The sequence below is a fragment of the Patiria miniata genome, unplaced genomic scaffold, assembly GCF_015706575.1.
Source record: "Patiria miniata isolate m_02_andy unplaced genomic scaffold, ASM1570657v1 HiC_scaffold_4, whole genome shotgun sequence".
NCBI classification, from domain to species: domain Eukaryota; kingdom Metazoa; phylum Echinodermata; class Asteroidea; order Valvatida; family Asterinidae; genus Patiria; species Patiria miniata.
The window spans coordinates 2,656,361-2,680,364 of record NW_024037071.1 but is presented as its reverse complement, the minus strand read 5'-3'; the positions used below and the strand labels follow the sequence as shown (position 1 = coordinate 2,680,364).

General features: G+C 43.3%; 2 protein-coding genes across 2 annotated transcripts in view; one reads left to right on the top strand and one right to left on the bottom strand.

Moving 5' to 3' along the window:
* Positions 1-704: 704 nt before the first annotated feature.
* The window catches only part of LOC119740049, a 50,154-nt gene continuing 26,854 nt past the window's right edge, over positions 705-24,004 (bottom strand). The window contains exons 4-10 of the mRNA XM_038215250.1: positions 15,647-15,879; positions 7,296-7,499; positions 6,404-6,520; positions 5,625-5,815; positions 3,910-4,016; positions 3,246-3,387; positions 705-2,394 (exon numbers count right to left, since the gene is read on the bottom strand). Of these exons, the coding sequence (XP_038071178.1) occupies positions 1,017-2,394; positions 3,246-3,387; positions 3,910-4,016; positions 5,625-5,815; positions 6,404-6,520; positions 7,296-7,499; positions 15,647-15,879 (2,372 nt within the window). The 3' untranslated portion in view covers positions 705-1,016. The remainder of the gene's footprint in view (positions 2,395-3,245; positions 3,388-3,909; positions 4,017-5,624; positions 5,816-6,403; positions 6,521-7,295; positions 7,500-15,646; positions 15,880-24,004) is intronic.
* On the top strand, positions 8,535-11,354 carry LOC119739738 (AP-5 complex subunit sigma-1-like). The gene has a single exon (XM_038214777.1). The coding sequence runs from the start codon at positions 9,038-9,040 to the stop codon at positions 9,668-9,670; it is 633 nt and encodes a 210-aa protein (XP_038070705.1). The 5' UTR covers positions 8,535-9,037; the 3' UTR covers positions 9,671-11,354.

Below are 24,004 nucleotides of genomic sequence, written 5' to 3'. Positions count from 1 at the left end.
TGACAATATGTCATACGTATACTCGTTTTTCGCTTCTGGACCAGTTCGCCCCCTTCTTTCAAAACTGGCCACCGATATGCAAACGTTCTACGCGTACACACAGCGTGCGCTGAATCAAGATTTGACGCACATCTTAGGTAGGTACACATATTATGATGTTCTCAGGGATGTGATTGGTCTGTGACAAAAAAAAACCTACACATTTTATGCATGAAGTGCAAACTCCGGCGAGTGCTAAGCGTGAAGCCATTACGGCGTGGGGTTCTGAAAAGGACGAGTTTCCGTTGTGATTATTTTCCAAACGTCACAAAAAGTGAACTGCGGCATTCAAAAAGTGAACTTTGACGTTTGAAAACTGTGGACCGTGGTCAGTGGTGGGCAAAAGGTAAACCACGATGTTACAAAAGTGAATCCCTACTACCCATACAGACAGCAACTTGTCCTTTATAGATCACCAACCGGTCTTTCCAATATGGCTTCAAATGGCTTCCTTCTGCGATTCTCTGTACGCTATCCAGTCTTTATATAGAGGATCATTGCTCTCTTCCCCTTTTGGCCCAAATAAGAAAGCGCCCATGTCTCAAACAAAGAAAGACGTCATTAGATGTATGTCTCACGACCGATCACCAGATATACCTTCTTAAAAACTTACACCTGAGGAGAAAACAAACTTATACAATATCTCACCCGAAAAGTAGCACAAGAAATCAATAAAACATTCAGCAGTAGAAAGCATCTGAGTCAACCAATGCAATAAAAGGCTACATCACGTGTGTTGAAAAAAACAACAAATTTTTTTGACATTTTTACAAACAAGCATAATTTGCGGCATCACCATCATCTGAACAAGAAAAAAATAGAAAAAGAAAAATCCAGTGCAAAATCTTTATTTTTAGGATGTACTTACTTAAAACAAACACTTTTACTTGAGAAAAAAAAAATTGGTGATAAAAGAAAAGTTGTTTACTGAGTGTTATGCTGAGCCATACAAAGAGTTTTCAATACATTTATGCAAATCAGCAACTTTCTTCCACCGGAGCCATTCCACCGTCCTCATTCAGAAAATCGAGGAAACTTCCGATGGGGGGTAAAGAGGAGGCGGGGCTCAGGATTCTGACATCATTCACCGGAGGTAACTTGGGCGCTAGGCAACCGTTCCTGGTATTGGCCATCGGGCACGGTAAGCATCTCTCCCTGTCATGTGCCACCCGGTTGCTATGGTAACCGTGAATGGGTACACTGCTGTCGACTGGCGCGTCGGTGTAGGATACAAGATTGCAGGTGGAAGCGTCCAATTTGTCATGAGGCAGAGCTCCCATCCTCTGGAACGGTTTCAGCTCAATGTCCGTCTCGTAGTGGTTGCCATACAAACAGCTGCTATCTGATGAATACTGGTCGCCGTGGGGATATTCGTGGCTGTAGCCGTTGGTGTACTGAGTGCGCGGGTACGTTGCACCGTCAAGTAGCTTGACTTGGACGGCACCATTTACGAATAAAGAGGTGTAATGTTCCGCCTTGCAACAGTCCGCCGAGAATATTGGCTCGGGACCTTTGTCACATCCGTCCCCCGATCCAACCGATGAGTACATGCAGGCAGGCTTGAAATTTCGGTTCGGTGACGGGGGAGGGGAGAGTGTCTCGGACCCTGCTGGGTGCACTGTAGGTACGTGCTCTGGGTAGTGCGTGGGGAAGTGCCCCTGAGGGTAGAAGGACTGGGGTGATGTCTGTGGGGTTAGCGGGAGCTGATACTGGGCCATGTGATGGTGGTGATAACTTGACATCATGCCGGGGCCAGCCAAATGGGGGTGGCTCTCCATGAACATGAGGGCGTGCTTGCGGTACGAGTCCGCATCGTACATCTCGGGAGGCAAGTGCGCCACCATCTGGTACATGGACAGCGCCGGATGGGGCTGGGGGTGGCTCGGATACAACGGCGGCCCCTGGATGAAATCCTCCGACGCGTGGGCGTAATCGTAGAAGTTCACATTCATGGGGGGAGGTTCCCGTTCGTTGGAGGCCTTCTCCGGGGGACTCTGCACCCCCTGGGCTGCCTTCTGGTAGCGATGAGGAGCGTACGTGGATGGGTACACGGGGGAGTGCCGGTCCGAGGACTGGTGGTAGCTGGACGGGCAGGCCCCGTGGGGGCTGTGCAGTGATGCCGAGTAATCGTCTTTCAGTTTGTAAGGGCTCTGGCTCGCCACCACGTACGTGTCGTTGCTGGTCCAGCGTCGCTTGGTCTGGTTGCAGTCTGGTTGCGGTGTGGTAGATGGTGTCGACGACGATGTCTCCCCATCGGTTCCTGAGTGGTTCATGTGTTTCATCTTGAGGTATTCGTCTAGGCCATACCTGGCCCTGGCCTTTGCCTCATGATGTAGGTAGGAGCTGTCCATTTCCCTAGAAGGAAATAAGAGGAAATCTTAAACTTGTTTATCAATCTAAATGTATGGGCTCCACTATTTCTGTAGTTGGCAGAGTCAGTGCAGCAACCATAAGGGCTCAAAACCCTCGGGCTTGGTGTAGAGTGTGTCTTATTATCACAGATTATCGATCACATTTTTTTGCCCAGACACAAGGCTGCATGAGGCCACTCAAAGGTGTGGGCTGCAAATTAGAGAGAATAGAAAATGAAAGGAAGAAGTCACAGTGACAGAAGGGGAAACTTTATGCTTGGTTCACTTGTAATCAATGTAGAGTTGAATAAATAAAAAAGACTGAAGCATGATTCAAACCAGTCACAGCTAGAATGCTGTGTTGGCACTGTTTGGAAACCATGACAACTAAGACCTGAATAATCAGTTGGTAGAGCACCAGTACGGCGTTCGGAAGGTTGAAGGTTCCAATCCTTCTCCAATCAAGGGTGGCATGGGTGGCTTGTACGTAAAGCGCTCGCCTCTCACCACTGTGGCCCTGGTTCGATTCCCGTCCACTGACCATAATACATGCCTTATGTGAGTAGAGTTGTGCGTTGGTTCTCTCCTGTGCCACGAGGATTTTTCTCCGGGCCCCCGGTTTTCTTCCCTCCGGAAAAATCTTAACACTCTCGATCTGTGGCTGAGCTCCGTGGTCATATATAGGTCGTATGGCTGCTGCCAAAGGCGCCTTTACGTGCCAGCGGCCCGACCCGTTGTAGCCACGTCCTTCACAATTCAGTTTCTCAGCTGCCAGTAAGGATGATAAGCCTCCCAATTTATTTTTATTATTATTATTTTTATTATCCATTTCTTTGTTAGAGATCATGGCCTTACCTGACAGGGCAATGGGTCAGCACTATGGAGTGCTTGCGGGAATTCTTGACGATGACCTTTGCCCTTGTGTGAAGCCACACCCAGGAGGAGTCCTTGGTCATCAGCCGGAAATACAGCGTGTGGACCTCCTCCGTGTCAACCACTGCTCACAAATACAGACAGAGAAATAGTAATTGAAACGAGACCAGACGAGCATCGTAAAGCTGAACCCAGAGTACACAGAAATCTTTCAGTTGATTCAGAATGACTATTCACTGGAAGTCTTTTCGTGCACCAGTCTACGCAATGGGCCGGATTCAGACCATTCATTGGCATTACGGGGTAATCCATATGATAGCTGAGGACTTGTGATTGACTTGTGATTGACATCTGAGGACTTGTGATTGACTTGTGATTGACATCTGAGGACTTGTGATTTACTTGTGATTTACTTGTGACTGACATCTGAGGACTTGTGATTGACTTGTGACTGACATCTGAGGAGTTGTGATTGACTTGTTATTGACATCTGAGGAGTTGTGATTGACCTCTGAGGACTTGTGATTGAATTCAGATTGACTTGTGATTGACATCTGAGGACTTGTTGAGATTTGTGAGGACTTGAACACATTTCTATGGGAAAGTGACTTATCACTGACGGAGAGTACATAAACAACTCACTTACAGGTCTTATGGCAAGTGTACATAGCTGCAAGGTCTTGCGGATGGATCATGTCGTACAGTGACCTGCCTTCCAGCTCACTCGGGTCAAAACCCAACACGTCACATGCCCTGCAAAAACACAAATCAAATTCGAAGTGCCTTGCTAGTTTGGTTCCCAGACTACCAGCTGATGCTATAGCAAAGTAATTAATACACAATATATTTTTAACCTCGGAACCTGACTCTGGTACTACAGATACAGCATTATGGATGTTAGCATCCCATTTGTTAAGAAAAATTCCTTCATATCAAATGGCTTCATATCAAGTGCTGCACAGAGATATATCAATGAAGGCACCACTGAATCTCTAGTTTACAAAATATTTTGAACAGCCCAGGGGGCCTCTTGGCTGAATGCACCAATCAGATGCATTGTCTACTTATCTTATGGGGGTCAAGTCCCTTAGCTGTAATTCTTTTTTTTTCTTTTCCAATACATTGAAAAAAAAAAATACAAGTGGAGAGTCATATATAAGAAATGATTGGGAGGCTTTTAGAGAGCAAAGAAGTTTGTCGTTGGGGTGGCATACATGTACAAAGATCCCTGAGCCAAAAAAAAGGCCCATTCACGGAAATTCCATGTGGTAATTGGACTCAGTGCATCCGCTTTTGTTGTGCAAGCGGTCTTTGAATTGAAAGCCAAATGAAAAATGGGGAACCACAAACTTGGAAAGGAGATTTTAATACCATCGGACAATGAAAAGAAGGAAATATCTCACAGCTGATGTGCACACAATGAGAGGTAATTTAGCGTGTCACAGATGATGGGTTCGTGTGGAGGGTGATCCCCTCAAGCAAAAAAAATAGAAATCAATCAAGTATCTCTGATGGCATTCAAGTCATCTCATCAGTGAAGCTACTGAGTAAAATTCCGACAGTAGTGCTAAAATTAAATTCTTGATTTTAGTTATTCCTTAAAAAAAACCTGTTTCAAAAACAAGGGTCTTGCACACCAAAAGAGAAAAATCGGACTTCAAGCATGATCCTCAATGATACTTTTGAAATATCTTTTTAAGTGAGCTGTAGCATTGTTTTGTTCAAAAATTAAGGGTACAGGACTTTTGTTGGGTTGCTGTGGATATGTGAATGTGCGACACAAATTTTGAAAACGGGTTACTTCAGATTGCAGAATTCTTATATGTACCTCCTTCGGGTGGGGTTGGGGGGGTATTCTGAGGGGTTTATCCAGTTAAAGTAAGTTGTAAGGATTATCAATGACATGTATGGGCGATTCCACGATTATGAAAGGCAAGTGTATTGTCCTTGACAGAGCCAATTAACCATTATATCTAATTAATGATTCAGAGAATGATCCAAAACTCCTAGTCTGTAATCTCCTTGACCATTACTTGACAGATGTATATATTTTTTTTAAAATACATTTTCAGGTTTATTCACTGAACTCTTCAAAGCGCTGTAACAGAATTACATAAGGCTGGATGTGCCCATATGCTCAATATATGAGGAGAAATAAGTTATGCTTTGTATTCTCAGGCCCAATTACTGGAGCTACATGCAAAAATATTCTGTGCTAGGCAGTTAGCATATCTTATGGCTCAGCAAGGGTTATCACATAGTGCTGTCATTCTACATGTAAAACTTTAACAGAGAACAGAAATCATAAGCCCAGAATTCCGTGGTAAGCACAGCTGCAAAACTGAGCCCTGGGAAACGTACCTGGTGTCCAGCAACTTGAAGGTGAGGTCCATCTCGTGCTTGCTCCAGAAGACGTTCTGCTTGAACTCAATATCCGTGTCCTGGGCCAGCGAGGTGATGGGCCTGAAGGCCAGGAAGAGAACCTGGCAGGAGGTGCGGCCGGACTTGACCGCCCCCGGGAAAGAATGCATCGTCCCGCAGCAGTGCATCTTCTGATGGAAGAAACAAATGTTTAGAATGTACCACAAGCAGTAATGGGGGGGGGGGGAATGACGTTGTAGACGACGTGCTAGTGTGTACTTTCTTACCGTCACTGACTTGAGTTTTTCAATGAACTCTTTATTATTTGAATATTTTTGTTATAAATATTCTTTAATAATGTTTTAATGCGGGGGGGGGGGGGGGGGGGAGGGCAGGCTCTTTCAAGTGAAAAATGGCCTTATTTGAGAACATTTTGGTCACCGCCGGGGGCGGGCGCCCCCTCTGCACCCCCCTGGATCCACCACTGCCTGTATGCTTTGCTCAAATGAAATGCAGCTGATATAACCAGTGGCGCAACCAGGATTTGGCTTTGGGGGACTCACAATTGTTTTTTTTTCAAATTTTTAGAACTTCAAATTTTTTTCACAAAATGTTGCCCAAACACTATTTTGACACTGGTGGCACCTTTCACCTCTATACTACTCGAAAATAGGCCACATACATATCACCAAGGTCAAATCGTAGGACTTAAAAAAAAATTACACAATTTTTTTTTTTTAAATGACAACATCTATATCCCTATCCATATCCCAACTTACCACGAACCCTGTGCTGGTTCCATTGAAGCACTTCATCCTGCATAGGAATGACACTTTACCTGTGTCACTGGTACCCGGCTCTTCTATCCCACACCTGACACCATAGGCTGTCTCCATCTGTAAAAATGCATCGATAGTTTGAAATGAGGCAGAACTCTAGAGAATCATTTGGCATTCATATTTCATGCGTACTGTGTATGAGAGTCCCAAAACTTAAAATGAATGAATTGAAACCTTAAACTTGGCTGGTGCAATACTGAGGACCTTGTCTTTCCCTCAAGCAAATTTTGGAGAATGTTGTCAGCTATTAAGAGTGAGTAAATTGGCCTGATTTAGTTTTACATATTTTTTTCTGTACCCAAGGTCCCAGTCTGTGTTCGACCAGGGTCCAACATGGAAATTTTTGGGCGATCGTGTAGTGTAGGGCCCCTCTTTCGTTTTGATCAAATTAGAATGAAGGGTGTTTTTTTATCATTCAAAATGACCTTTTCAACCTAAAGCAGATTCCCCTCAATTCTAATGACCTTTTTTTTGTAATTTTGAACAGTTTCATGGGGTGGAAATTACATTTTTCATACACGATTTACGGTTGGTGCTGTGCAATTCATCGCGGTATTGCGCACTCACGGTACATCGTGGTGATCGCCACCTTAATTTTCAGGTTGCGTTTTGTCGTCCTCATTGTCATTTTACCCCCAAATTTCCCTCAAAAATTTAAAACACTGCCCTCTATCTCTGATATACCTGTTTGTACTTACTGCCGCCAACTAGTCCGGCAAGTCAAATAAATTAAAAGTGGATTTTGTTCTCTTATACTAGGAACAGGGCCCTACACTACAAGATCGCCAAATTTTGATAGTAGGCCTATAACGAAAGGTCCTTGAGGCCTGACCTGCACACGTGACTGGCAGCCAGGAGACGCAAGTGTCTGTTCCAGCACCGCCTTGAGTTCAGGGTGGTCGTCCGGATGGATGATGCCGTATAGGCAGCGATGCACCAGGTCCACCTGGTGGAAGCCCAGGTGGCTGGAGATGTTCTCTGTGGAGTAGAGAATGGTCCCATCGGAGGTGACCACCAGAAGAAATCCATCCAGAGCCTGAGCGAAGAAAATTTAAATAAAAGAAAAGAAAATAGTCAAATTAATAAATTAAAACTCTTCAGTATGTAGTGTTCTTGGTTAGTTGGTTGATCCCAAGCTGAACCCTTGTACGTTTTTTTGGAGGGCCTACAAGTTTTCTCTGAAAAAAAATCTGGTTATGAGAAAATTTGCTTTTATCTTGGTTCTTGGTTGTTTCTTCTTGTAAATGCCCCGCGTGGGAGTTTATACAGGAGGCCAGAAACACTGGGGCAAACCCATTTTCTTAGCGATAAGTGTCACTGGGTTCTTTTTCCGTGCATTGCATTACACAACACGCGGGACCTACAGCTTTACGTCCCATCCGAAGGACGAAGCAATAATGGTTAAGTGCCTTAGGCACAAGTGTCCACCCGGCGGGCTCGAACCTATGCCACTTTTGCCTCTGAAACACCAGAGCATGAGTCCAGTGCTCTTAACCCTAAAACTAGGGCCGGGGGGGGGGGGGGCCTCAACTTTTTCCGCGATAGCTTTGAAAATAAAAATTTTGCAACCCGAGCTGTTATGACTTTTTAGCCTCGAGCCTTGCGCATCTTTTGATACCAAAAACATAAAAATCGGATCACGGGTTGCCGCGCAGCAAATTTTTTTATATACGTCGCGTACACAGACAGAGCAGAAATACCATTCGAACATATGAATTATTAATTAGCCATAATTCCAAAACCCTTTGACCTATAGTCACGAAATTTCTTGGGTATGTTCATGATGAGATGCTCTATACATGTACCGAGTTTCAAAATTTTTCGTCATTCAATGGCTGAGATCTTGGGGGCGGGGGCGGAATACACGTGTTTACGTGTGTAGTGACTGTAGTGTGTCTGTACGAATATGAATGATGCAACTGGACGGATAAATTGCGATCCTAAATTCTTATTTGCGATCCTACGAAACATGTGCTTTTCTAGAGACACTGAATGCCAAAAACTACTTTTAGAAGTATCAATCACTAATCAAGGACAATTTTTTCAACGATTTTCCATACCCGGATTCTTTCCCGAGAAGTTTCGCACAGGGCGCTGACATCTTAACAAATGGACAGTGCGCCCTCAAGAGTTAAAAGTGTGTAAATGCGGAAAAGAATCGGTCCGTGTTGATCTCTGGACCCAAACGATCGTCGTGTTGATTGAAATTCTGCTGCTGTACTCGTGATTTCCATATCAGTGCCCTTAACAACGACACGTTGTTTGAGTGGATGATCTCTCTTGCTTTTGTGTATTTCCTTCAGTAGAATTTGAAGTTGACCATATAAACTTGCGAGAGTGTCACACGGGAACGCCATACATGAACTCCCTCGGTGACATATGACAGTGACAGTGGCATCCGATGTGTACCTTGTTATTCATGCCTTTACTTTATGTATTTTGTAACTAACATTAAAATCGGAGAAGCGGCAGTCACAACTTCGCAACCATGATTAGCAAACTGAACATTTGATACAGGACTCCCCTCAACCAAGTCGCCACTGGTGCTGAACGATCGTCATAAACTCATTCACAATGGTGTATGCATGCATTATCCACTCTCTGAGTCCGTCAGTGGAAGCCAGTGTCTGTCGTGTGCTTTACGCATGTACATTTGGCACTGAAGACAGGCTGGATGACCCCAGTGAGCCACCAACAACCAGCGGTCAGTTGAACTTGGAGATAGACACCAGGACTTTCAAGAAAGAACAGCTCGCTCTGGTGGCTCGACAGGTCCAGTCCGAGTATGCGTTCCGAAAGTCGGTGGTGTCCAAAGACCAGGTGGAGCAGAGCACTGGGGTGTACTCTGTAACAGGACTTGCAGACGATGCCAGCCAAGCGGACATTGGCTTTTTCCGGCTGGCAGCGGGCAACCCATTCCGAGGCGAGAAGATCGCGGTCTGGCTGGGACTGGCCAACGTGGGGCTGACCTTGGTCTGCGAGAGGAGTGAGAATCGGCTTTTGGCAGAGAGCGCCCTCAAGCTGCTTGCGAAAAGCCTTCAGGAACATGTGCAGGCGGTCAGTCAGCCCGTCGAGGTGCAGCTGAAGGGGGAGCGAGTGGCCATCATTGTTCACCAGTTCCTGCCCAGCGGCAGGCTTGTCTTCATGAACTACACGGTCATCCGGCAACTTGAGAAGGACATGGAGAACATGCTTCGCGGAAAATGAACCGGATCGTTTTTGTTTTTACTCCAATTCCAAATCACAATGGATATGAAGTGGATGTAGATTTTTATTTAGCTCATAAATGTGATCATTTCTGTTTTGAAAGCCCCATGAAATTTTGCCCAGGATCCAATTTTATCAAATATTGCTAACAACATAACAGCAAAAAAGTTTGTTGCCGGTGGTTTGCGTTTTTTTCACAAATAAGTAAGAAATTTTGATTTGTGTGCCCGAGTTACCTCTGGATTACATCTATCTGCTTAGACGGCACACTTAAAGCGGACATTAATATAAAAGTTCACTCACATTAAAATAAAGAAAATGCAATAAAAATTGGTTAGGAAGAGAGCTCAAAGCAGCAACATTCCATTTGAAAATTGGTTGGACATTTGTTTTTTTATTTACCCTAAATGCTTTAAAACTATCTATGAAAGTTAAAGTTTACACATGAAATACAAATCTTTTTTATGAATGGAAAATAAAAACTTGTAAATAATTACAAATTCTAATATATCTTCAGCTTTCCCTGATCCCTTGAAATCAATTGATAGGAACATCCCTTGATATCAAAAAAAGAAGATATTACGCTCAAGTCAAATTTATAGTTTTGATATGGGGACCGAGTCAGCTGTCAATTTGGTACCAGTACACTTGATTCCCAATCCTACCAGGTTCACACTCATTAAACTAGTACTGTCTCTAAATTCCCTTACCCACTGTAGCTATTATATATTTGTAGTCAACTTGCCTGGACAGCCTTGATATTCCCGGTTCAATGCTAAAATGGTAAACCCCTCCTCAACAACTGACAATTTTCTGTTCCAGATTTGGCCATAAGCCCCACCCACCACCTTTGATTACCCTGACAATTCTCACAGTGTTATGATCGAGCTACGTACCGTGGGTACCGGACTGAAAGTCGTTAACCGAATTGGCCAGAGCGCACTGTGTGATCATTGACGAGCAGGGATAGTCCATTTCAAGATTCCAAAGCAGTTACGTATCTCAAGATACGGGTTGCTTCCCACCCCTGTCCCCTTGCCTGTACTCATGGCACCACTCAGAATTGGGAGAGGAAAACCTGAGTGCCCCTCCCCCCCTACATAACTACCCTCTCACTTGAACTAGAAAGCCACACGCCGAACAGCGATATGTTATCCCTGAACGGAATCGTGGTCTTGCCTCAACCATTAATGGGGTCTGTGCTAGATGTAGGCCTACATGTATACGTATATATCGCACAACACCACAAAACAAGGGCCTGTATGTAAGTGCCTGTACTTTTCTTTAAAACTGACATGGAAAAATGTAATTACACCCCACACAAAAAAACGCAGTCGCTACGATTTCCATTTGAAACAGATGTCGAGTCACTTTCCGTAGGAAAAAAAACATTTCTGGCTCTGTGTCCGAATTTATCTTTTACCATGACAACTGCTGGTTTCCCGGTCCCGTGCAGTACCGTCACCACGCTGCCAAGTGCCCAGCCTGCCTCCGCTACGCACCCTGGATGGCAGACCTAAATAGCCCACTGTGCGCAATTGAATTATCGTCCATTGCTAATTAAATCTCGCTCTCGCCAAGACACACAAGTTATCATTCCTTCTCGGTGGAAACCCAGTTCACACAATTACTGCGGCCCTAACCTGAAACACACACACATTTTTATAGTTCATTTACCACCTGATTCTTGCTAAAAAAGGAGTGTGAGAGTACGACAGACTCCATCTGCCATTTTGGGGTTTTTTATATATATTTTTTCTGAACATTTTAGTTGATTTCTGTCCGTGTGCCATTTCGGTAAATATATTGAAATAGTTGTGTAGGTCTGTATTATTATGCCTTTTCCCCACTGATCTCTATTATACTGTCAGTATGACGGAGATCAGTGCTTTTCCCCAAATATTCAAAGCGCCCCCATGAGTCGTGTGTAGGCTGCCAATTAACCTTACCATGTTTGTGTGAACCTGAAAACAAGGCAGGTCCACACGATGCAGGCTGTGTGGACTTTCTGTGGACTAAACCAGGTCCACACAAGGTTTCCCTACTCTTGAAACATGTTTAGAGACACTTTGGGGTTAGGGTTATGTGTCGCAAAATGAAGAGGAGCACTCATTGATAAAAAAAAAAAAAAGTTGGTTGATAGAGGATTCACAGTGCAAGTAAAATAATAAAGTTTTCTTAAGCCGGCCTCAGGTCGACCTGCGATTTGTTTGCGCCACGACGGAACCGTCGGCATCCAGCAGAAAAATATTACTCGGGTCACAAAACTGAGAAATCGTTTGATTCTCTTGAAACAAGCGGCATCCCGATGCAAAATAATCTCAACCGTGCTCATGTCACCCAAGACGCAACGATCCACCACGATTCCACAGCATAGACAGTAATGTGCCTTCTTTGACAATGGGAATAATTATGCGCTTGGTCGGTTCGGCTCGAGCCATTATCAGCGCGCATTCCCCTGATACGGTCTTAAAGGTATAGTCCATCATTTGCAGCCATCCGAAAAGTAACTGGCGTAATTATTGTTGAAAAACAAACTTGGTTGAAAGATAGTAAGGGGACTAAACTCCCTGTGAAATTATTCTTTCTGGGAAGCTGTCATTTTGAAGTAATCAACGAAAGAAGGCATTTCCAACGGTGATTCTTAAGAAGCACCGTAGGAAAATTTAAATTATTAGTTCGTTTTGTTATTCAGCGCAGCGCGCACAAGACTAGTATTGGAACGACGCACACGCGCGCGCGGTTGTTATAATTCGTCGGGTCAGTGCGCGACGTCGCGTATAGCTGCAATTCAAAACAATTCAAAACATGATTCAGTAACTTTGGATTTGAAATTGAGATCTTAGAATGCTGTTTTTCTCGGAATGTACAGCTGAAGCTGAGCTGAAACTTCATCAGGTTAGTTGCTCAGTATCCTTCATTAGATTTTGAACTCTTTTGTTGCTTCAAACGAACAAAATGCACAAATTACAAATGATGGACTGTAGCTTTAAACAGTGTACATGTTGTAGTTTGTATTCCCATTCACAAATACTTTTTGAGTCAAAAAGTCGACACAAGTCAAAAATTATACATTTCCAACGATTTTTTTGAACAGTTTTACTTCATTGGTTTTTTTAAACACCCCTCTAGCTATGGTATGGAATAGCCTCTCGCGAGTAGTAGAAAACAATCTCCTTATATGGTGATTGACGCGCGCGTGGTGCGTACTGCGTGATGTTGCGCGGAACGCGGAGCGCCGGTGTAGTGTTCTGATTGGCTACACAATTGAAACAGATGTCTTGATGCGCGCACGCACGATCGCGACGTCGTCGCGTCGTAGAAGTTGAAATGTGTCTACTCATGCGACTGTTGATTTTGTTGAGCGCCGACTAATTCCGATCGTCTTAATATCGTCGCAGTTATACTCAGGTCGCAAGAAATCGGCGACTGAAATGTTCCCGACGGTCGTAGCTCAGGCACAGCTTGATCCTGAAAAGTCAGTCGCCGACTGATCAGTGTCGTCGCAAGGTCGACCTGAGGCCGGCTTTAACTACATGAAGACAAAGGAATGCCCACACTAGGTATGTGCGGTTTTGTATGTGCATGGAGCTACATGTATAAGTTTTACTTCAAAAAATATTGAGTACAGATTTTTTACCAACTGTTTAAAAGCTCGAAGCACATCAGCTGAAACGAAAATTGAAGATGAAATAGTTTCGCAAAACAGAGCCGAACGTTTTGGGTTTTTTTACTAACAATCTGGGAGATCGGTAAGTTTGTTTGTTTTAATTTCAATTCATACAAAACAGTTGATACACAAAATGATAGAATATACGAAATAGGTTAGGCCTATATACAAATATTGTATCAAGAGTAAGTACAGTTTAGCGTTGGATCAGAGAGGAACCCATTTACCATGGATTTAAAGTCATATTATGTGATAATCTAACGGCAATGGGAGAACGACATTACCCAAGTTCATGAACTCACTGTTGTATAATATACTAACATTATATTCATTCATTTTTACACTCTCCCCTCAAAACCCAGTCACTTCGTCAAAGGCTCGATTCTCCACAGAAAACAAATCTGTAAATTTGATTTCTAAAAATTGAGTTATCTCTGGAACTGTTGGACTGTTGAGAAAACAAGACAATCAGTCACAAAGACCGACCATGCTTGCAAAGTTTAAGTCCAAAAGCAATTAATGAGTATTAGTTTTCAAAATGTGCAATGCAAAATAATGAAGACACCGTATGCCCGTCTTCTGCCGTGCCATTTGTATACAGAGGTTTGAACCGTTCTCTCGGATCGTTTGACACCTGTCCGGTATAGGTTTACATGTTGTATTCCTTGATCTGTTTTGAGCGCGATCCATCATTTTTTTGTCATTGAGGAGTTCATCAGAATGTCTGGCTATAGGCTAACGCGGTGGAGGCCTCCAATGTGTGCTCTCTCGTCCAATATTAACCAGGCCCGGCCAGACATGGCAGCGACCGGCTCTACTCGATTACACGTCGGGAGACGAGACGCGTAGAGCCGGCGTGGATTATAGGAGAAGACTTGGAGAACTTCTGTGATAACAGTCGCCATCTTTATGTGTTCTCTTTTTGGGTTCATTATAGTACGTACCTGATGTAGTGTATATCAATGAGTACTAAGGAACTGTTTAATTGCCCATACGTTATTACGTTGTATAGAAAGGACAACATTAATGTGTTTTTCTTTTGACCGTGCAGCCTTAATTGTTTAGTTCAAAAGTATATGGCGGTTCATTGTAAACAACGACTACCTCAGCTTCGGTATGCCTTTGGCTCCTGAGCAAAAACACACAAACCCGTGTCAAATCTTGTGGTTCGTGCTCCCGATTTCAATGCCGTGTACAAGTTTGAGACTGCGTAAGATACCGCCTTGCCGAGAAGCGAGAAAGGGTAACTGTCCCGTTATCTTAGGCTTTATACCAAGCCTTCTGACAAGTGCAATTTTTTTTTTCAGCTGCAAGTATCGTATGAGATTATTGCTCGATTATAGAACCGTTTGGTAATAGCGTGCATTTGGAAAAGCCGCTTGCACACAAGCGTCCATGATAATTCGCGCAGATTCGGCGATTAATTATGCAAAACAAGACTGCGTCTTGACATCCAGATTCTGACCATTCAGCGGGCGCCTTCTATCAGGTCTTCGGTAACCAGTTGTATTTTTACAAAAACATGGCAGCCGATATTGACCAATCAACAACTTAGGCCGAATTTCGGCTCGAAATGACGACACGATTTCTCAAGTCGACTCCGATTGGCTGGCGCGCTGGTCCCATTTAATTTGCATGCTTGGATATATCAGACGTTGTGACTCTGCGCACGTTAACGTCTGATCCTCAGAAAACTTTTACCAAGCCTTTCTTTTCAGATTAAGATTGGAAAGTTTGCATGGGGAAGTCACTTAGAGTGAGTGTTGTTTTGGAAAAAAACGGTGAAAGCTGAGCGTTTCGGACAGTAAGCTCTGCCCATCATCAAGTAGACTTTATTTCATATAAGGACACCACTTTTGTGCAAAGCTTTAATTGGCAAAGCGGCACACTATAACTGCCGATGTGCATTTCTTTTGCGAGCCGCATCTGATGCAATGCCGGTGACATAACTAGGGTAAAAGGTCCAATTTGCACGGGCATGGAAGATCATTTTCTGAAGGAGGCACTCGTTGAGTTTAGTGATAGTTTCAGAAAATAGAAAGCTCTTGCGGTTTTTCAAACTCTAAGCGGAGAGAGGGGGCTACTAGTCTTGATCCGAGACTGGATTTGTCAGTTGTTCTACTGATGCAGATGGTCCTAAGCTTCCGAGAATCCCTGATGCAGCTGTGTTCAAGACTAATGGGGAAGCAGGCCTTTCACTGCGGTTAATGATGTCTTCTTTAATATCAATGTTTGCTTCTTCAGCCGAAACGATGTGGATGAAAACTGGCGCGCTTTTTTTGTTTCCCTGGTTTCTAAATCCTTACCTCAAGAGCTAATTGAACCTCGGAACGGTCGCAGAAGTCTTTGCAGACAGCTTCCGTAAGAAGAGACTCCCTTTTGGCGGGATGAGACTTGTGGGGATCCCGGCTGGCTGGCGTCTGCTGTCCGGTCACCTCAGCCTCGTCCGGGGTCACGGAGGAAAAACCTGCAACTGTGCCAAAATGAAAAAAGTGAACTCGCTTTAATAAGGAATGACATATGTAGGCTACTCTCTTATCTGTACAGATCGGAATGTTTTATTTATTTAGAGTGCAAATTCATTTCATCGGACTGAAACTATAGGGACAAGACCATTAAAGAGAAATTCAAAAAATCGAATTGATCGAGTTGTATTGACTGGAGTGTTCTGTTATATTTAGTATTTCAACTAATTGTCCGGTGCCTAGTTTTAGACTCTGGAGAGAACATATGCTTGTCTTTGAACTTTGAAGTTGGACATACGGGGACAGGCGCGTTGGACTCGCACCCACCCCTCCCCACAAATGACCTTCGCCCCTCACCACATCCAAAAAAAGTTTCAGTTAAAATAACTTCTTAATTTGTAAGAAACAAAAGATGTGTCTCCAAAAAATAACCTTTGAATCAGAGGATACCATTTTCAGGCAAAGAGTTTATCACACAACAAAAGAGAAACGCCAAATTAAGAATGTTAAATGGTATAATGCAGGCCTACATTTTCATCAACAAACTTTCAACTTCCGTTTTCAATCTGCCAGGATTTAATTAACCCTCGATGCACTCAACACATATTAGTGCAATTTTCTCCTTTTATCACGGAAACCATTCTGTCCCCTTTTTTACACTTTAATTGACCTGCTAATAATAGTTCAATTTTCTATATTATTTTTTATCATACAGGTCCCCGTTTCCACTGACTGAACGGCTTGTATTTGCCAAGACGGTATTGCGTTCTGCGTGTGTGTTTGCAGTACGGCCTGGTGTGGGCTGTATTTGCATATCATGGCGTCGCCAGTTAGTCTAGATTTGCACAGCGGAATTACTAAGTTACACCAACGTTAATTAATCGAACAGAGGATAGGCCTCGCGTATGAATACCGCTTCGTACCAGAAATGTAAGTGATATTTTGGATACAATTTAAGTCTCCCTCAGTTTGGTTATTATTGCAACGAGGAATCGCTTTTAGACGAACCGGAATGCGGCTGGGTTTGCTCTGTCTTGATGTTATTTCATCTGCCGGACAAAACAAATGTCTGTTTCATATGCACTTGCACTTTCAAACAGATGATGTTACTGATGCGGACGTATCGTTTGGCGTTGAGTCAATCGGAAAGACTGGATGTACAAGAAGACGCACTAGTTCTAACTCGAAATGATCATTAATAGAATAACAACAGAATTATTTCGTCTCAGTTTGGTACCTTCTTTGAGTAGCGTGTTTGGTGGTTGTTGTTTCTCATTGATCAATTCTAATTTGAAAAAAAGTGTTGTGACTTGCAACGCATTCAACTTTTACAAGCAGTTGAATGCCCGGACCTCAAATGTGTGCCATAGATTTATTTTTATTTTTCAAAAGTATGAAAATCGAAGGTTTAGAGATGATCACGTTTGTAATATTCAAGAATTTATAATATCTTAGCCTTTCAGATGCAATACAGGAATTGTTGAATGGCGGTTTCAGAGGCGTGGTTTGGATGGCCCATCACCCCTTCTGTCAAACTAAAGTATATGAAACCCCTTAAATCCTTTAATCTGCCACCGTCAAAGCCAAGATCGGAGTTGTGCGTTCTTACCCTCACTTCGGCTAACACCTGATCCCTGGTGCACAATCACCGTCAGAGGGGGCTATTCTTGTAACATAAAGTCTTCTACAGACTGCTAAAGTCATTCACCATAATACGCATGCGTGAAACATGTCACGTGAGTGAATTTTCTTTCTTAAATTATGTTTAATCAAGACGTATACTGATCGATGATATAAATTTCACTCTTTCCCCCTGATTCGTGACTCTGTAGGATTTTTAAAGGGATGCCAAGTCCGAGAACGGAGAACCATTCGTTCCCAATTGACGAATGCCCATTGTGGTCATTAACTATACTTGGTTGCAGAAAAAAAAACAATAATTGCCGCCCGCTCATGACTTGAAATGCTAATCCTGAATTGTTATAGAGAACTGAATTTGTTGTGATAATTTTTTAGATATGCCCTTAGATATATACCCAACGATTAAAGGTTCAAAGTATTTTCTTAATAAAACTGTCACGTAAATGAAAAAGAAAAGGTGAAAATAATCAGCACCCCTTGCGCAACCCTAAAGGGACATCCCACCACCGACACATCGCGAGTTTACATTGGCAGAGTGGGGAATAAAAGCAAGGAAAATACGCCCATGGAACATTCCAACGCTGGCCCGATCTTGCCACGGCGAATCAAGACTCGGGCGGCCGGGTAGCGAAATTAATATCAACGGGGAAGGACGCTCCGGGCAACCCGTTAGATTCACCCGTACAGCGCCGCTCTCCCCTGCCGATGCTATCTCGGAGTTTAATAACACCAGATTAAGAACCAATTGTAATTGAAAAAGGTGACCTATTTTCACACCTTTGTATTCACGGAGGAGGAGGGAGGGTGGGGGTTCATTTAGCTATTTGGATGTTTTCCTTCAGACTTTATTTCACAGTTATTAAGACAAGTCCGGACGAGAATGTGACGATCGCGAAATGAGCTCCGAAGATTCTTTAGGGGAAGCATTCGCACTTTAGGATTATGAGATTTTGTTTGTCAATCAAAATTGCTTTCTATTTTGTTTCCAATTAGGGTTATATTACTTTCGAGTTTGAGAAAAACTCCGTTTTCGCGCCACTTGAGCCCGGGCTGTCGGCGGGAATTTGGAGGGCCTGGGAAGAAATGAAGAGTATAGTATAATACGCCATCGTATCACGCAGAGTGCAGAGACACATCCAACCAAAGGATGTCATTCATGTTGCTCATCACGAACTGAGATACGCGCTGCAGACACGTTTGAAATCGGCCCACTAAAGTGAAGGCATGTCTTTGCGCCTATACAAGCTCCATGATATTGAAACAAATCTCTGGCTACCGTTGGTTACTGCTAAAGGTATTACGTAAGAACAAATACATTTAAACGAACTTGCCAGCGATCCACGTACATATACAACCAATTCATCATCAAAATCACAAGAGTGCAGGCCCACCATTGACGCACTGGCTCTTAATTTGAAAAGAATCGTTTCAGGCCATAGTCAAACTGTCTCCCTTTAATTAAAATCGCGTGTGACATCTACGTCTCTTGACACATTTTCATAACACTTAAGACAATTTTCCGGCCTTTTTTCCCTTTTCATCCCAAATCCACATCCCAAAATCCGGCCCGAGGTGCAGCTCACGATAGTAGGACTGCCAACAAGATATACCAACAAGAATAAGTTTGGTATAAATGTTTTCTGCAAACGTCATTTTATATTCGTCACAAATCGCCTTAACCCTTTAATAATGTCGTCGTAATGGATCATGGGGAATGGGTACTGCGAAAGACTTGTAATAGTAGGGTGTTCAGTAAGTGTGTTTGGTCTTCTTTTTAAACCGTGCCACGCTTTTTGCATGGCTGTAATCAATCAATCCGGGCACGCTATCAATTCTATCACGGAGGCCCCCTTCAATGACGGCGAAAGCATTGTGCTAGCTATTGTCCAGAATAATCATTTCAACATTGAAGGGGGCCCCGGTGAGTGTGCAGTGGTGACATGTGCTTCGATTCGGCTTTAAGTAGAACTTCAATACCATGTTGTTTTGCAAGTACATGTACATGATACATAGACTCACGACTTTCAGTATAGACAATAATTATTATTCTACATGATTGGACAAAATTCCATGTGGCGTGATTTACCGTTCATTATTTTCGTCTCGATCAACGTTTCATTTGCTTGTCTTTGGAGAACCCTCAATGATGTCGGTGACTGTCGCATAGTCTAGTTCAACAATGCTATAACATATACATTCTTCCTATAACAGGAACTATCTTAGGACTTCTTAACATGGAAATCATTATGGACGGCCTGTAGACTGATGGACTGTTTACAAAGCTGTTATGTCTCTATTCGGATCATTTTTTAGCCGTTGAATGTGAGGTAATACCATTTTAACGATGGATTTGTTTGCAATACGCATCAATGATCCGGGAGGATATAACGGAGAAGGGTGCTTAGGCTCAAGACACGGCCAAGCAATACACATCCTATTTTCGGACACACCATCGTGTTGATTTCTTGACCAACAGCTTGGGAAAGTTGGGGGCTTAACTTACTCTAGAGGCCGCTGTTCAAAATGTAAGCAGATATGAACACGTATATATCCGCATTTGACAACCATTTCATGCAAAACGTACCGTCGAAGTTAATAAGTGAAACCTTATGGATGGTGTACGCAACCTCGTCCCCATGGCATTGAGCGGTACGCTCTCACTACCTGCTCTCTCGCCCTGATCATTTGCATGTTCACAAAATCTTGCGCAGTAAAATTAGGTACGGAATAGTGTACACTTCCTATATTTTTTTTCTTCTTCTCTTTTTTTTTTGGGGGGGGGGGGGATGAGTACACCCCCGCCGCACTCCCAACCCGGGTACGACCTAATTTTATACCAATAATGTCACTGCATCTGCATTTTGGCTGCATGTAGACGGTTGGCAGTAAGGTTAGCGATGGCCCAGGTTGCGGACTTGCGGTTGCCGGGCAACTCGCCCTTTTCGCGCCAAATTTAGCGTCAGACACTCGCGACAACATTGGCCAAGAAAGAGACGTTGCTCAACACTATAGCAACCTCCGTCCCACCGGTTGTTTCCCAACGAAGGCGGGAACCTTTGTTGGTCTGGTTCCGGACTGACGAAGAGGGGAGCACACTGGGCTGCAAGTGAGGAAGCACGGAGGTACAGCAAAAGGCTTGCAGGCCAGCAAATAGACCCAAAATTGCAAATCAAGATTATTTATTAAGAGAATGATCAAAAGGTCCATGCACTTGTCGTGTGTAAACACGTCTGTTCACGTCCCATACACTCAATGGGCATTTAGTAGTGTTTTTGTTTATTCAGTTGATTTTTTTTTCAAAATGCGCATGCGTACGGCTTCCTGCAGATGACGGAAGCTTATTTTACTGTAACCGACGACGTCCCGGTGATGTGTACTTCTAAAAATAGAAGTAAAAACATTGGCCTAAAATGCAGAACTTGAATTTCTGGAAAATGCTCGGGTCACAGTGCAAAGTTCCCAAGGAACATCGTGCTAGTAGCGCCCTCTACCACCGTGGTGGATGAGCCGGCTGCATTACGGGAATAGAACTGAGAAACCGTCTTGGACGAAGGCTAGGCTATAGCGGGTCACCGACCAGCGTGTCAGCCAGCCCTGCCAACAGGGTTGGCGGAGGAGTGTACCCGGTTGCGGTCTCGCCCGGGCCGCGGTGCATTGTATCCCGTGTTGATCTACCCACTCGATGTGTCGCCACCGAGTCCCGTACAACCTCGTTGACACCTGGCTGGCTGGCTGTTATCCCCCCTAAAATTATACCAACGGCTTTCAAACGTCGTTGTCACTCTCGCAACTCTCAATAGGGGCTATAGTATATGGTTTTAAAAAGCTTCCATTTATTTTAGAATCAATGGCACAGAAATGTATAAGCTGTCAATATTAGTAATCCTTCGTGAATTTTTGGTGGAAGGTTTTGGTCGACCATTGGTCAAGATCCGTGTTTGTATGTAGTGGATAAATAATCGAAATTTAAATGTTATTACCACGGGCAAGAAGAAGTAGGCTTTTGCCATAATTGAATGGATCTTAAAGAGAAAATTGGCTGACACATGTTGGTGAGTTTTGGGAATTGATTACCACCGCACAAACTTGTCACTAATTAGGAAATCAGAGGTTCCCTCAAAGAAAGAAATTATGGGCGAAAGAAAATTAATCATTTAATGTGCTTAAGAAAACTTAACTCTCAAAAACTTTGCCAAAGTCCAAATTCCAACAGCAGGAAAAAGTTTTCTGAACTTAGCTTAAAAGGATAAAAGAATGTCAGTATTGCGTATGTATAACATTTGTTTTCGGAACCGTTTCAGAGATTAGTAGCGAAAACAAAACACTAAAAGTGATTTAATATTTTGTTAGATACCCATTCGAAATCACACAGGCTTTGTCTTCTTCTTCTGAGGGTATAAGGCCGCAGGCTCTGTTGCATCAGAAGAAAACATATTTACAGTGAATGAAGTCTTGGCAAACATTTTTGGAAATTATCAAGTGTTTTTTGGGTAGCCAAAGATGTACTAATTTGTGATGTGAGGCCGCAAAAACACATTAGTAGCAGCAATCATGTTACTCGAATGTGTGCAAATGTTATACTTCAATGTGTGCAAATGTTGTGGAGTATCATGCGAAGTCGGCCACATGCTGTTTACAGTATAAAACGAGCCATTAAGCCCAACATCAACACACGAATTAACGTCTATTAGAGCTGACTTATTTGTTCACCCCTAATTTGTGTGATGCATGAGTCTCCAATATACATACATAACAGGCATGTGTCTGTGTGTATATTCACTCACTTGATGCTGTTAAATTGTGGTCAGGCGCTGGAACGACTGGCCGGGCGTTTATTGCCCGTGATATTTCCATGGCAACGGGTTGACATGAATGCTCAAGGAAGAAAGGAGTTTGTTGATAAAGAGGCGTCGGGATTTCGCGCCCAAATTGAGACGTTTAAAAGCCCCCAACACCCTCAAGTGCACGCCTAATTGTAAGACAAAGCGACACATCAATTTGGAACATTTTCTCCCGATATACCGTATTAGAAAAGCTCAGACGTCTAGTTTTTTCTTCTTTTACTTCCTCTTTTTCTTCTATCCCGCGAACACAGCACAGCGAATTAAAGTTAAGTGCCGTTCATTAACGGTCGGCTGGAGCTCGTCTCAGAATCTGGCAAGTGCCCAATTCTAGATCAAATGGCGCATGCCCAATTAAAGAACTCTCTACTCGAAGGTTCAACTCGTGCCGAAACTGTACCACAACAAACACGACTTTGCCAATTTTCCAGCTAAAGAGAACTCTTTGTCCTGGTTTCTTCTTAGGGAGCCAAAAAAATATTGTAAAGTTAATGTTGAAAGTCTCTTTTATAACTCCTGTTCACGAGTGATGATTTTCTTTATGGACATGGCAGCTTCCAAAATGTAATCGTAGTTCTTCTTTTTTAAATAACAAATTTCCATAACTCATACTCAAAACAAATGGCATTGTCGCGTAACGCTGAACGTACTTTAGGAATTAAAACAAAATGGTCGTGACAAACCTACATATAAAAGCACTGTTTAATAGACAGATGTTTAATTGACAGATGAACGAAAATGTCAGGAATGATAGCGTGGAAAAGATGGCAAATCTCGAAAGTGCTGGTCGGCCTGGACCGTTATGTTGGGTTTCGATTTGTTGCCGATGTTATTTTAACAATCTGTGTACGTTGGTTCTAGTACTGTGGAACAGAATTTCTAACAAATAAGGGAAAAACTATTGGAAAACGTCAAGTTGAATGCACCTTAGTCTCGGAATCTTTGAATGGTGGTGTTGCTAAACACATGTAGGCCTATGGTTTCTTAGTCTTAGCCAAAAAGGCTTAACAGCCAAGCTGTAAACTTTGTGAATATATTCATAGAAATTTGGTTCTTGGTAACTTGATCATATTTCAACTTGGCAATTTACCAGATCGGGCCCAAGGTTTCACCTCATCTGATGGGTAAGGGGTGATGCCCTCAATGTGGTTATATTACAGGGTGTGTTGCCGAGGGTAACGGACGAAACCCCGGGGTACCACTTATCACCGACTTATCTCGGCCCCAAATCGCCGGTTAGTTTTTTTCCTGACGGGCTGATCAGGCAGTATGGGGTCAGGAGGGACCTCACCTTCACCCATTGTGGGCCAGGGGGGAACAAAAGAGCGGGCATCAGCTCGGAACTATCTTATCTGCGATTATTAAGGGTTTAAACGTCGCTCGACAGGACAGCCACTTGGTCTGGATGATGATTGGCAGGCTTGATGGACACACGACGACGTGATAGGACGAGGAATAGGGAGAAACCGGCGCCGCTCGGGAAGCTACTTCCTGGCAAACTTCAATATCGATGGAAAACCCTAAATCTGGCCATTTCAACCACATTTTTAGAAAACAGCCAGACAATACTACAAAGACAATGCCACGAACAGATGTGATTCATATCCCGAAAAATTCACAAAATCACACGCCAATAAAACGAAACGAATCATCGAAACGAATTGATGGTGGGAAACAACGGACTACTTTCTTTTCGCGAAAGTGCATGAGTTAATTT

Coding starts and splice junctions, on each gene's coding strand:
- LOC119739738 (XM_038214777.1), top strand. CDS start 9,038: ATGGTGTATGCATGCATTATCCACTCTCTGAGTCCGTCAGTGGAAGCC.